Source organism: Myotis nattereri, assembly GCF_964212035.1.
Source record: "Myotis nattereri genome assembly, chromosome: 10".
NCBI classification, from domain to species: Eukaryota; Metazoa; Chordata; class Mammalia; order Chiroptera; family Vespertilionidae; genus Myotis; species Myotis nattereri.
Window position 1 is genome coordinate 83,113,659 of NC_138085.1, and position 13,116 is coordinate 83,126,774.

The window sequence follows — 13,116 nt, forward strand, 5'->3', positions numbered from 1 at the left end:
AGGAGGTGAGAAAGGAAGTAGGGGGTGGGGAGGGGAGGAAGGCCTAGAGAGAGAGAGAATCCTCCTCCCGCTTTTTAATAACCAGCCGCGGGAGGAAGAGGAGAAATGAGCGGGCCCGCCGGCTGGGCGCTCTGCAGCCTGAACGGCCATCTCCGCGCCACTCCCCCGCGCGCGCACCAAGCCGGCCACGGACGGCGCTGGGACCGCGGGGCCTCCAGCTTGACTGCCTGGGAGACTGCTGGCGAGGTGACCCTATCAGTTCCAGCTGATTTATTATCATTATTGTCAAGATGCAGACTTCCGGCACACAAGACACAAAACCAGGCGATGATGTCAACGGTGCATGGAGTCTGCTGCGCCACCATTTGCTACCACATCGGCAGATGGTCTGTACTTTATTTAGATCATATTGCACAAAATGAGAAACCTTTTAAACTATGTGCCTTCTTTCTTTTGCTAAAAATCGAGAATCCAGTTTTAAACCTCCCATCTGGGGCCCCAACCCACATGTCACAGCGTCTGAGATACATCCAGTCCTACTATAGAGTACAGTACATATACAGGCTTCCAACTCTAACAGCTCTGAGGTCTAGATCACCATTTTCCATAAATCTTTACCTACAAATATCGAACAAATCTCTACTATAGCTGTACAAAAAAAAAGTTTGCTTTTTTTTTTTCCTTTAAACCACAAGGCCTTTAGATGCAAGGATTATTTTAAAATTTTAATCCTTTAAAAACCAGGACATAACGTACCAACAAACTTGCATGCTAAAAAACAGAGGAAAAAAAAAAAAAAAGAAATTGAAAGGGAAGAAGTGCCTGAAAGTCTTACTGGAAAAACACAGCAAGAATGTTCCCTTTTCACTGTACAAAAATACGCCTGAAAATATATTAATTTTTAAAAAAGGCTGAGGTCTGTTATGTATCAAAAATGTTTCAATACCTTTTGTACTGAGGTCTAGGCTGTCTGGTATTCAATCAAGGAGGTATCAGGGAACAGTTACCAAAAAACAAAACAAAACAAAAAAAAACGTTGGCAAGTAGAAATCACATTTGTAAAACCATAAACAATTGGATCTGAAAAGTAAGCTCTGAGCGCGGTCAGGTCACAGTTTTTGTGAGCGTGTGTACGGTCTGCACGTTTTCAAGCTCCCTGCAGTTTTGTTAAGAATCGGATGCGCAGAAGACATCAGCTTTCTCCCTCCAAAACAAAATAAAATAAAAAGTTGCCATGGTCCCTTTTTTTGCTTTATTTTGTGTGTGTGTTTTCTTAAAAAATAAGAAATTTAAAAAAAAAAACAACCCTCCCGTTCTCTAAGATCTCTTAAGAAAAAATAAAAATAAAAATATCCTCCAGCCAACTCCCTAGCGTAACGGTTGTGCTGCCCACGGTCTGCGGCGGAGGCCGGACTTCACACCGCCCGGCTCCGGCCGCGCCTTCCGCGGGGCCTCCCGCCCCGCCCCGCCCCGCGCCTTTGTTGCAATCACGGATTTCAGGAAAAAGAAATCGTCTCTACAAAAACGCATTCGGGGGCGGGTAAAAAACAAAATCACAGCTCCAGGCTAGGTATGCAACTACCTTGAGACACGAGAAAGGCAGGGAGGGGGACGGGACCAAAAAAAAAAAAAAAAAAGACAGAAAAAAAAAACACCTTTAAAAACTACTGATTTCACTGAAACGCCACCAAAAACGTCACCATCCTTTCCCACTCCTTTGTGTCACGGCATCAGGTCAACGTGAGCATCCTCTTCTCTCCCCGCACCCCCCACCCTCCCCCCCGCCGCCGCCACCATCCTCCCGGCAGCACCGCGGGGCCGCCCTCCCCACGCAGGACCCCGGCGGGGTGCCCGCGGGGCCCGGGGCCGGCGCCGGGCGCGCTCAATACGTGAACACCAGGTCGGAGAAGTTGGCCTCCAGCCAGTCCCCCGCGATCATCTCGCTGAGCTCGGGCGTGCAGTAGTCGGGGAACTCGAAGTGGGAGCCCAGGCTGCCCTCGCTGAACGAATCCAAATCCTTATCCACCAGCGACAGGGACAGGTTCCCGGCCGCGCCGCCGCCCAGCTGCTGCTCGCCGGCGCCGGGCGCGCTCTGGGAGAAATTCAAGCTCAGGTCGAACATCAGGTCGTCGGCGTCCTCGCCGCCGCTGCCGCCCGAGGAGGCCGAGGACGTGGAGACGGAGCGCGAGGACGCGGGCGAGAGCGCGGGCTGCGCCAGCGGCGGCGGGTGCTGCCTGGTGATGTTCTTGAAGCTGTAGTAGAGGCGGCCGCCGCCCCCCGGGCCCGCGGGGGCGCCGGCCCGCACCTCGTCGTACAGGCTGGCGCCCTCGGGGGACTCGGCCGCGCTGCTCAGCGTGGGGCTGGCGGGCACCTTGGCGACGTTGTAGCGTCTCAGCAGCGGCGGCGGCGCCTGCGGGCCCGGCGGCGGCAGGAGCGGCGGGTGCGGCGGCTCGTCCTCGTCCTCGTCCGGCTCCTGCTTGATCCGCAGCGGCAGCTCGTCGCCGTCCTCGTCCTCGTCCTCGTCCTCGTCCAGGAACACGCACTTGGCCGTCTTGGCCGCGCCGCCCGCGCGCAGGCCGCCGAGCACGTAGTCGTCGCCCGCGCCCAGGTCCCCGCACGGCGCCGCCTTGCCCGCGCCCGCCTTGGCGCCGGGGCCCGCGGGCGCCTTGGGCTTGCCGCACTTCTTGCCGGAGCCCTTGGCGGCCTTGGCGCCGCCCGCCGCGCTCTTCTCGGGGCTCTGGCCGGCGCTGGGCTTGGCCGCGGGGTCCATCTTGGGCTTTTTCCGCGGCCGGTACTTGTAGTCGGGGTAGTCGGCCATGTGCTTGAGGCGCAGCCGCTCGGCCTCGCGGATGAACGGGATCTTCTCGCTGTCCTTGAGCATCTTCCAGCGCTTGCCCAGGCGCTTGGAGATCTCGGCGTTGTGCATGTCGGGGGACTGCTCCATGATCTTGCGCCGCTCGATCTTGGACCACACCATGAACGCGTTCATCGGCCGCTTGATGTGGCCCGACGCCGTCTTGCACCAGTCCGGGTCGCTCTCGTCCAGGGCCGCCGGGCTGCACGCCATGAATTCGCCCTCCTCCGTGTCCAGCGCCTCCCGGGGCAGGTTGCTCTCCGCCTCCAAGCTCTCCGCCTGCTGCACCATGATCCGCCGCGGGGCTGGGCGCTCCGGCCCGGGCCGCTCGCTCTCGGGCTCGGTCTCGTGCGGAGGTCCCCCTCCCCTTCTCGCCCCTCCACCTTCCCGGGCAACTTGCAAAGTCCTGGGCGCCCCGCGGCCACGACTCCCCCCCTCCCCCCGGCCCCCCCTTCCAGGCTGCACACAGCGGCTGCGGCGGCAACGGCCGCCCGCACGCGGGGGGCTGCGGCCGCGACGGGAGAGGCGGCGGTCGAGGCAGCCCGGGGACCCCTCTCTCCTGCTGGTGGCTCCCGCCGCAAGCGCCGGACCCGAGCACTCCCAGGCGCGCGCGCTCCTTCGGCAAAAAGTTGGGGACTCTCTCCCAACTAGTTATCAGGGTGTCATATGGGTGACATCACTCCCCGGGCCAGCCAATGGCCGCGGCCGGCTCCGCCCACCCCCCTTTATTAACCGCGGGGCCCCGCCCCCGCCCCCCGCCCAGGGGCTGCTCCGCAAAGATGGAGGGTGGGGGCCGGGGGCAGGTCTAGAAACATGTTATTTTTAAAAAATCCGCGTGTGAGCACAGATGCGCCTCTCCCCGGGATGCTGGGGGCACGAACCACACCGCGGCGAGCGGACGCGCCCGGGGCGAGCGGGCGAACCGAGGACCAGGGCCCGGGAGGGGCCGGCGCCTTTGTGCGGGCTCCGCGGCCCACGATGCGAGCGGCCGGAGCGCGCCCCTCGCCGTGTGCACACGCGCGGGCACGCGCGCAGCCTGAGATGGCGGTGCAGCCCGGCGCGCCCCTGGTGGGCGCAGCTGCTCCTCGCGCGCCCCGGGCCGAGCCCGCCGGGAGCCCCTGCGTCCCGCGCCGACGAAAGGTGGCGCTTTAACACAACACCTAGTGGGCACGTGGGCTCCTTCCTCCTTTTCCCTTTCTCCCTTTTTCTGAAGCCAAGAAATCCACTTACAGCCGAGAGGCTCCTAGGCCCCTCCCCCGGCCGCCTGTTCCAGTTCTGTCCTTTTGCTCCATCTGTGCCCCCTCCTCGTGCGGCTGGAGGCCCCGCGGTGCGGCTCCGGCCGGCTCTGGCTCTGCGCGCTCGCCCGTGCGCCCCGCCCCGGGCGGAGGCCGGAGTAACGGTCAGTGGGGTTTGGCTGGGGCCGGTCCCCGCGTTCAATCTGGCCACTCCCGAGGCTGGTTCGGAGTCGGGCGCTGGGGCTTGCCGGCCTCGCGCACCCCACGCCCCCGCGTCACTCGTCCCACCCTCCCCTCTCGCCCCCGTCCCGTGTCCCCTCCCCCAGCTCCCTCTCCTCCCCGGTCTTCCTCTTCCTCTAGGTCCCCCCTCCCCCCCCTCCTCCTCCTCCTCATCGGCCACCAGCGCCCCCCAGAGCAGCCTCCTCCAGAAACCCAGCGCCCAGCTGGCTCGCCTTCCCAGTCGCTCGCGGTCTCAGCTGAACAACACCGATCAAAGGGGACCCCAGGTGCACCCCAAGTTTCCAGGGGAAACGCGTCCTCGCCCGGGGGAAGGGGGGTTATGTAAAGCCGCCTGCGACCCGGCGCGCTCGCCTGGCAAGCCGTCTCCTTGTGTCTTTCTTTAGTCCCCGCCACCAGATATTCGGGGCGCAATTAAGAGAACAGCGCCGCTTCCCACTCGCTGTCTGGCGTCATCCCCGTCTCCGCCGCCCCCCGCGCTGGGGAGCTGGCAGCTCGCGGCCGTTCCTAAGACACCGCTCGGCTTTCACAGGCAGCCCAGGCAGCTGCCCGCGGCAATGAAACTCCCCAGCCCGCTGCCTTTCGGGGGCGCCCCCCCGCCCCCCGCCAATGAGACTCATTCCCCGAGGGGCATCTCCTCCGAGGCCCCGAGCAGCCACGCGGCTCCCCGTTTTCACGCCGCATTATTTGAAAAAGAATTTACCGCCATCGCTGTCCCCGCCCCCACACTCATCCTAAAGACAAACGCGGCAGCCAATCCTGCCTCTCCGGCCAGGCGCGCTGCGGCCTCTTTTTTTTTTTTGGAGCCAGAAGGGTCTGCAGGCAGGATTACGGGGGGCCTGCCGTCGGAGGGGTGGGAACCCCAGGCAGGTGTGGAAATCCACCTCCCCGCCCGGCAGGCCAGCGCCGCGCTCGGCTGGGCATCCTCGCCCCTCACTCCGCCCAGCTCCGGGGCGCCATGGGGGTGGGTGGAGAGAAGGCTGAGTTTACACCCCTCTTCCCCCAGCACCGGGCAGGCCCGCCCGCTCCAGGGCTGGAAATCAGTTAGCGGGCTGCATTGTTTTCGGCAAGCTATGCCCGCACCTGGCACCTTAGACTGTGAAAGAAGCTGCATTTGGAAATCGTGGCAAGTGTAACCTAGACATATTTGCCTTCTTCCCTCTCTGGGAGGACTGTGCTTGGCGTTCGGGCAGGGGTTCTGGGCTGTGGTGGGCCTGGAAACACGTGGGGTTTGTGCTCCCGGTGCTCCCATCTCCTTGCAGAAAAGATTAGCTACAATGTGCTCTTTCGCTAAGAGAGGGGGCCTGTGTTTGAGAAGATGGGGGGTGGGGGGGTTGTGTCCTGTGTGAGGGTCAGACCAGAGGCGTCAGTAAACTGCAGAGGCTGGAGGCGGGAGGCAGGGGGGCTTGTCCAGGGCGCAGAGCAGAGCCGAGCCCTCCCTGCAGACTGCGGACAAAGTAACACAATTTTCAGGAAGAATCCGCTTGGTTGCTGTTTGGCAGCGTGGCTCCAACTCCCGCACCCACCCACACCCGCATTTCAACTCCCGCACCCACCCACACCCGCATTTCAACTCCCGCACCCACCCACACCCGCATTTCAACTCCCGCACCCACCCACACCCGCATTTCACGTTAGCCAAGTGAGTGAGGGCGAGAGCAGCAAGGAAAAGAAACTAAACGACAACTGACAACTCCGGCTGCTTTCCTGCGCCTCCAGGGGAAATGTGAAAATAGGTAACATTTCCGGGAGAATGGAAGGTGCTGGAGACCCGCGCGCTTCTGGCCGCGCCCGGCAGAGATGGGCTCCCAGCAGTGAGCCGCCGCGGACAGTGAGCCGCCGCGGAAAGGCCTTCAGCTCACAACCAGAACGCGGCCTCCCCCAGGACGCACCTCTTGCAAAGCCAATTTGGAAAAATGGGCTTGTTTCTGCTTTTTAAAATGTGCACTGGGTGTCGAGCAGGGTCAGGCCCCTCCGTCATTGCTCCACGGCCAGCACGCACTGTATTTCCGTGTGTGTCTGTCCATGTACGGATTTATAAGCAGGATATGCAGTGCTCCCACTGCATAAGCATTCGTGGGTCTATAGGTAATATTCAGTCCTAAGACTGACCTTGGGTCAGAGCAGCAGATGACTTTCATGGTTATTGTTGTTAGTCAGGCTCATCCTTTTACCATTGCCTGTTTACAAAGACCCCTCGTTCCTAAGGGCTGTCACAGAAGGCGGGGGGGGGGGGGGGGGGCCTGGGAAACGCCCCCTTCCGAGACGGCTGCTCCTGTGCGCCCTGAGGAAGGAACGTGCTCAGCGCCCGGGAAGAGCCCGCTCCGGCTGGCCTCACGGTGTCGGCAGTTTTCTGAGGACGTGCCTGTCCCATGATGACAGGGTGCCTCCTGCACCCCAGACCTGCTCTCCCCAATGAGCTCCCCCCCACCCACCCACCGTCAGCTATGGCTGTGGGGCGTCACCTCGGACCTGAAGCCCGAGCTTGGGTCTGAATATCTTCTATGGTCCCCCCCCCCCGACCCCCCGAGTGTCCCTTGTTATGGGTATAAATGGACTCATCCCAACACACGCACATGCACACACACCACACACGTACATGCACACACACCACACACGCATGCACAGACACACCACACACACACACATGGACACAGGCACGTGCGCGCGCACATGCACAGGCACACACACCACACACACGGACACAGGCGCACACACACATGCATGCACACATACACACCACACACACACACACACACTCTCTCTCTCTCTCTCTCTCTCTCTCTCTCTCTCTCTCTCTCTCTCAGCTTCCCTGCCCCTCCTGTATCCCTGCCTTGGTGAGATGTTAGTACAACACACCTGCTGATGGAAACAGAAGCACAGGGGCCCTGCCGGCGCGGCTCCGTGGTTGAGCGTCCACTGATGAACCAGGAGGTCACGGTTGGACTCCCGGTCAGGGCACAGGCCCGGGTTGTGGGCTCGATCCCCAGGGTGGGGCGTGCAGGAGGCAGCCGACCCATGATTCTCTCTCATCACTGATGTTTCTCTCTCTCCCTCTCCCTTCCTCTCTGAAATCAGTAAAAATAATTTTTAAAACAAACAACAACAGAACATGGGTGCCGTTCAGCACGGTGACCCCCACAGACTGAAGCCCCGAGGTCCCACAGGGGGACATTGTGGTCTCTGAGCACCACAGCCTGGAGGACCGGGGTCCGGCCTGGCTCCCCAGATCCGGTCCCGTTCCCCTCAGGAGGCTCCGCGTGTTTGCAGCGGGTTCTGTCCACCCGGCACCCCCTCCACACCGGCCGGGGCGCGCTGAGCCCCTCACACCTGTGACCTCAGGGGCACGGCTCCCCAGTCGCCCAGCGCTGCCCCCGCCCCCGACACACGCTGCCAGGGACTCGGCCCCCGACACACGCCGCCAGGGACTCCACAGCCTGCTCGGCCCTCAGAACAGTCTCACTGGTTCATCCTGGGAACCACCAGCCGCAGGAGCTCCCTGGAGGCCCGTCATGGGCCTGGGACCCTCACTCACGCCCATCGAGACCCTGCACACACTGGGCGCCTGTAGAGCAGGGACCAACGGCCACAGCGTAAGCCTCTCCCTGGTGAGGACAACACGGGCGACTTTCTGTGCTTTCAACAGTGCTGGTGAGGACACTGAACGGTCTCCAGCGAGGTGCCGATTACACAGGCTGAGGGGTAAGAGCGAAGTCTCTGGAATAGTCTGCCACGGCCTGGAAATTCGAGTTCTATTGTCACGCCCTTCCCCTTCCTTCCTTCCTTCCTTCCTCCCTCTCTTTCTTCCTTCCTCTCTTCCTTCCTTCCTCCCTCCCTTTCTTTCTTTCTTTCTTTCTTTCTTTCTTTCTTTCTTTCTTTCTTTCTTTCTTCTTTCTCTTTCCTTCCTTCCTTCTTTCTCTTCATGCAGCCCTTCACTGTTAGCCTATATAATAAAGAGCTAATATGCTAATGAGACCAAAGAACCAAACAGACCATCTGGACAACATTCCGGATGAAGCCGGGGCTGTGAGGGGCTTTGCCGGCTGAGCCCCATGCACGAATTTCATGCGTTGGGCATGAAATAATAGAAGTAATTCCACAAAGCTGTTGCCCTGTTACCTTATGGCAAGCTTGTCAAACGCACGGCCTGCAGGCCGCATGGGGCCCACAACGAATATTTTTTGTGGCCCAGCCAATATAACGATATGAAAGAAACGTTTTAATAAAAATTTCGTAACTTAATTTTTACAATATCCTGTTATACATAATTATTCATAACAAACTAAAACGTTTGCTAATAACTGATGACTATAATCATGTTTCATTCATCTCTCTTATGCACCTTACACGCAGGCGCACCATTTCTCTCCGCTGACACCAGCAGCGAGTATTTTAGCGGCCAATGGCCACATCGTTAGTCTTGCACCGACTTGTTGGGTGTGCGCAACAGGAAATATTTCGCTTTCGGAGAAAAGAAAAATGTGTTTATTTGCGTGACGCTTATTAATTGGTGCAGTTATTCAGTGTCTAAGTTAATGTTCAAGAAAAAATATTAATTGTTATTAAAATGTTCTATTATTTTAGTTAACGATGACTCATCTATTTCAGCCCTTTGCATTCAGCATGTCTCTATCGGAATAAACCCACGCTTCTATGGAAATGGAAGCGTTTGGGGGTTTTGCGGCCACACCCACTTACACCGTGTTTACTCGGCCGTGAGCCTTTGCGTCTGACACGCTTGCCTGTTGGTGTCTGTCCTTGTTCCTCCTCTATTACAGGCCGCGCTCGCTGTGGAAATGGGGGAGACGTGGGTGTAAGGAGAGCAGGCACGGGACGAGTCCCCGCGTGGCTCCCCCCCGGTGTTAGGTGCCTCCCTTCAGCAGTGATGTCACTTCACGGACTTGCCCGGCAGAGCAGAGACCAAGCTCTGTGGGTGGACAGCGCCCTGCACCCGGCCCCTTCCCGCCCCGGGGCCGCCTCTGCAGAGCACCTGGGCCCCAGCCACTGTGCTCTCCACAGCGTGAGGTGAGCACAGCCCCTCGCGGGTTCTTCCAGGCAGCACTTCCCCCTCCTCCTCCTCCTCCTCCTCCTCCTCCTCCACGTCCCCCGCGGCTCCTGCACCCAGGGCTGCGCTCTGCTGTCCCGGCCCCTGCAGGCAGGCCCCTCTCCACGGGGAGTCATGCACCCCTCCTACCCAGGCAGGTGCGGGTCTCCCCTGAGCCGGCTCCAGGCTGGAACCCGCGGCACCGCCAGACTGTTCTCCCCAACAGGGAGGAGAGGCGACCAGTGGCCCGGGACAGAGCATCAAGCCAGAGAGGGCTCCTCTCAACCGCCAGCAGGGGAAGGGGCGCCAGGAGAAGTGGGGGGGGTGCCCGACGGCTGCCGTGCGGGGGCTCCCATCGCCCTGTCCAGTGGCCACGGCTCCACGCGGACGGACAGCGTTTTCTCTGGTGTCTCAGGCAAAACCCCACAGGAAGCGGACGCCTGAATGAAAGGTGTCCCCAACAACGGGGCTTGTCCGTGCGTGTTTCGTTTTCCTCCCAGGACGTGGAGCTGTGGTTCCCACGGCCACATCGAGGCCTCCCTTTCCCCACGCGGGCAGAGAGCGAGGAGGAAGCGCCGCGTTTCCTCTCTCCCGTGAGGGGAGGCAGATCTGCTTCCGGTGGCACCGCGGGCAGGTGTTCGGCCGCAGGTGGGGAGGAGCCAGGCAGGACAATCCGGCCATTTCTCCCTCGCACCAGGGCCCTGTCCCCACCGCTGTGCCTCCCAGCAAAGGGCACCACTCAGGACTTCCCCTCAACACTCTACCACCCTGTTCATCGTCTCCATTGTTTCCCGGCTTTGTGTGGGGTGCAGCTGGATCCGAAGTCACCTGTACCCCAAGTTTTATTGCCGAGATCGCCACTGTCGAGCCCCGTCTTGTGAGTGGCCCACAGGAAGCCAATTATTGTATTTAATTCAACCGACCAATCAGTGTGTTTCCCTGAGTTACATGGAACCAATCAGTGTGTTTCCCTGAGTTACATGGAACCAATCACTGTGCGTCCCTGAGTTACATGGAACCAATCACTGTGCGTCCCTGAGTTACATGGAACCAACCAGTGTGTTTCACTGTGATACTTGGGACCAATCAGAGTGTTTCCTGAGCTACGTGGATCCAATCAGTGTGCAGAGTTGGGCCTCCTCGTGTTTCACCCCGACCTTCAGGTCGGCACTGTCTCCTCGTTGGGCTCCACACGGGTGGACGGGTGGACATCCTGGCCTCTGCGTGTCACACGGAAGCGCGAGCATCTTGCCCGCACTGTCCCCCGGGGCCGTCAGAGTGACCGCCTCTCGGTTTGGCTGCCTCCTTGGGGCTCCCGCTAGGAATCGGGGACAGGACCGCCCGCCATCTGCAATGCCGTCCCCACCCATCCTCTTCCCTTCCCTAGAGCTTGGAGAACCCCCTCACCATGAGGGGGTGGTGCTCAGGAGAAGAGGGAGAGCTCCCCTCCAACCCCCATTTTCTTAAACATTTTATTCTCCTAAGACATCAGGGTTTAGATCGCGAAGCCGGGAGGAGACTGAGGGTCGATTTCCTCCTGAGCCTGGCGACTCCCACAGGGAGGGAGGCCGGGAGCCCAGGGCCGGCACCTGCGTGAGGGGAGGGGCAGGGCTGGGAGCAGAAAGTGTAGAATACGGTGACCCCTGAAAACACACCCAGGCCCGTTTCAACGCCCTGCACGCGCCCGCGAGGGCACCCGCCCCTGAAGGAGGCACTGAGCGAGAGGATGCACCGTGCCCACCAAGGGCGGGGGCGCTTTCCAAAGAGCGAGGCAGGAGGCTGGTGCCGTCGTATGGCAGCAGCGCTTCGCAGTGTGTGTGGCTTTCACTTTATCTTTTTCTTTATTTGATATATTTACGGACGCCACATAAGCGAGTCCGTAAGATGCCGTAAGTGCTCGCTGCTGAGCAGGACGGGGCTGGGCGCCCTGGCAGGAGTTCGGGGGGAATGAGGGGTGTGCTGGGTGCAGGCTCAGGAGGGGCATCAGGGACAGAAGCCACGTGTGCTGGGCCCTGAGTAACGCGACGGGGCCACGGGAAAGCGCAGGAGCCGTGGCGTTGCTGCGCACGAACGGCCCACGGAGCCACGCAGGCCGCCACGTCACGGCGCCTGAGCTGGAATCTGTGTCGGTCGCAGAGAGAAACTGCCCGTGAGAATCACCCTGCTTCTAATTTGATTCAATAAGTTTTTCCCAAACGGCTTGAACGTGGAGCCAAGGAAGCCTGCGGGTATTCCGGGGTTATTCACGCGTTTTCCTGTGAGCGCCCTGATTTCCCGTCTTTAGAACGAGCAGGGTTTGGAGTTGAGAAGAATTTAATCCTGATCTCACCCTTCTGTGCCCTGGGAGTCACCTGGGGGCGTGGCTTCCTTGTCAGGGAAACAGGAGGCTGACTGGAGGCTCATCGGGTTGGAGTTGGCCGGGTGGGAGGCTGCGGCCGGGGTGCCCGGGGCATGGGGGTGCTCAGTGCCGAGGGCCAGGGCGGCAAGGCCAGGCCTCCCCGAGTGGCCCCGCGGGTCCCTGGCGTGGACACCGTCACTGGTTTCCATGTGGACGGACAGCACTCTTGGGTTTTGTCTTAAGTTTCGGTGGCAAGTGTGTTAACGCTGTGTGGCCACAGCCCCTCCCTCACAGGCTCTCAGCCCCTGGCTGCCTGAGGGTGAGATGGGCTCCGTGGGTGTGGAGCGTGGGCACGCTGAAACCCAGCACACGAGCAGCGAGAAAGCACTCGCATCTGAAGCTCTGGCCGCGGTGCCGGCGGGCCCTGTGCTGGGGGGAAGCTTGCACACGCGTGGCACCCGCGTCCCTACATTCCGCGGAGCTCACACCCTTCCTCCCACGGAGAGTGGACACGGCCCCCCGGGACGCGGCCAGAAACGGCCCAGGATCTCGTCCCTCCGCGGCGTTCAGAAGCAGCAGCTGTGGGGGGGGGGGGGGGGACGACATGGTCCTGGCAATGTTGCTTCATGATATTTTATGTTCCCTCCGATGAGGGGCCTTTAAAAATATGTATTTTTAGCTTTTGTTCTTATTAAACAAGCAATGGACTATAGGCCAAACAGAAAACGCAACGTTAAAATAAAATAACAGAAACGACCCACAGTCCCGCTGCCCGGTGATGAACACGACTGATATTTCTCCATGAGCTCCCCTACGTCTGTAAAAACCTAAACACGGAGGGGCCGACACCCTCCGTTTTGTCACTTAATGTCGCGAGGGGCCTCTCTGGCTCTTACAGCAGGTCAGTGTGTGTCTGTGGGACGCCATGGGCGGGTCCACGGAGCTGCTGATGTGTCATCATCCCAGAGACCGTCCTGATGTGAGAATAAACACTCTCCACGCAGCGTGTGGGGGGGAGCGTGTGTGGAGTACAGTGTGGTCTGCAGGGACCCGGCCTGCGGGGTGGGGGTCAGCGGGGACCCGGCCTGCGGGGTGGGGGTCAGCGGGGACCCAGCCTGCGGGGTGGGGGTCAGCGGGGACCCGGCCTGCGGGGTGGGGGTCAGCGGGGACCCAGCCTGCGGGGTGGGGGTCAGCGGGGACCCGGCCTGCGGGGTGGGGGTCCATGATGCCCCTGCAGTTCACACCTCCCCCGTCAGCGTGGACGTGCCCAGCGCCTGGGCTCCTGCAAACAGGACTGTGATTTCCGAACACGGTCGGGTTTTGCAGAGAAGCCGGCCTCCTGCGGCTCTGGGCGCCCCCCCTGTTCTCCCCTTGGCAGGTTGAATGGGGGCGGGTCAGCGCCTCCAGG

The 13,116-nt window shown here is 60.5% G+C and overlaps 1 protein-coding gene across 1 annotated transcript; it reads right to left on the minus strand.

Annotated features, from left to right (window-relative positions):
• Positions 1–1,882: 1,882 nt before the first annotated feature.
• Positions 1,883–3,145, minus strand: SOX11 (SRY-box transcription factor 11; the record flags this gene model as incomplete). The annotated part of the gene is made up of 1 exon (XM_081101210.1): positions 1,883–3,145. One exon carries the CDS (start codon positions 3,143–3,145, stop codon positions 1,883–1,885), a length of 1,263 nt encoding a protein of 420 aa, XP_080957336.1.
• Positions 3,146–13,116: the final 9,971 nt, after the last annotated feature.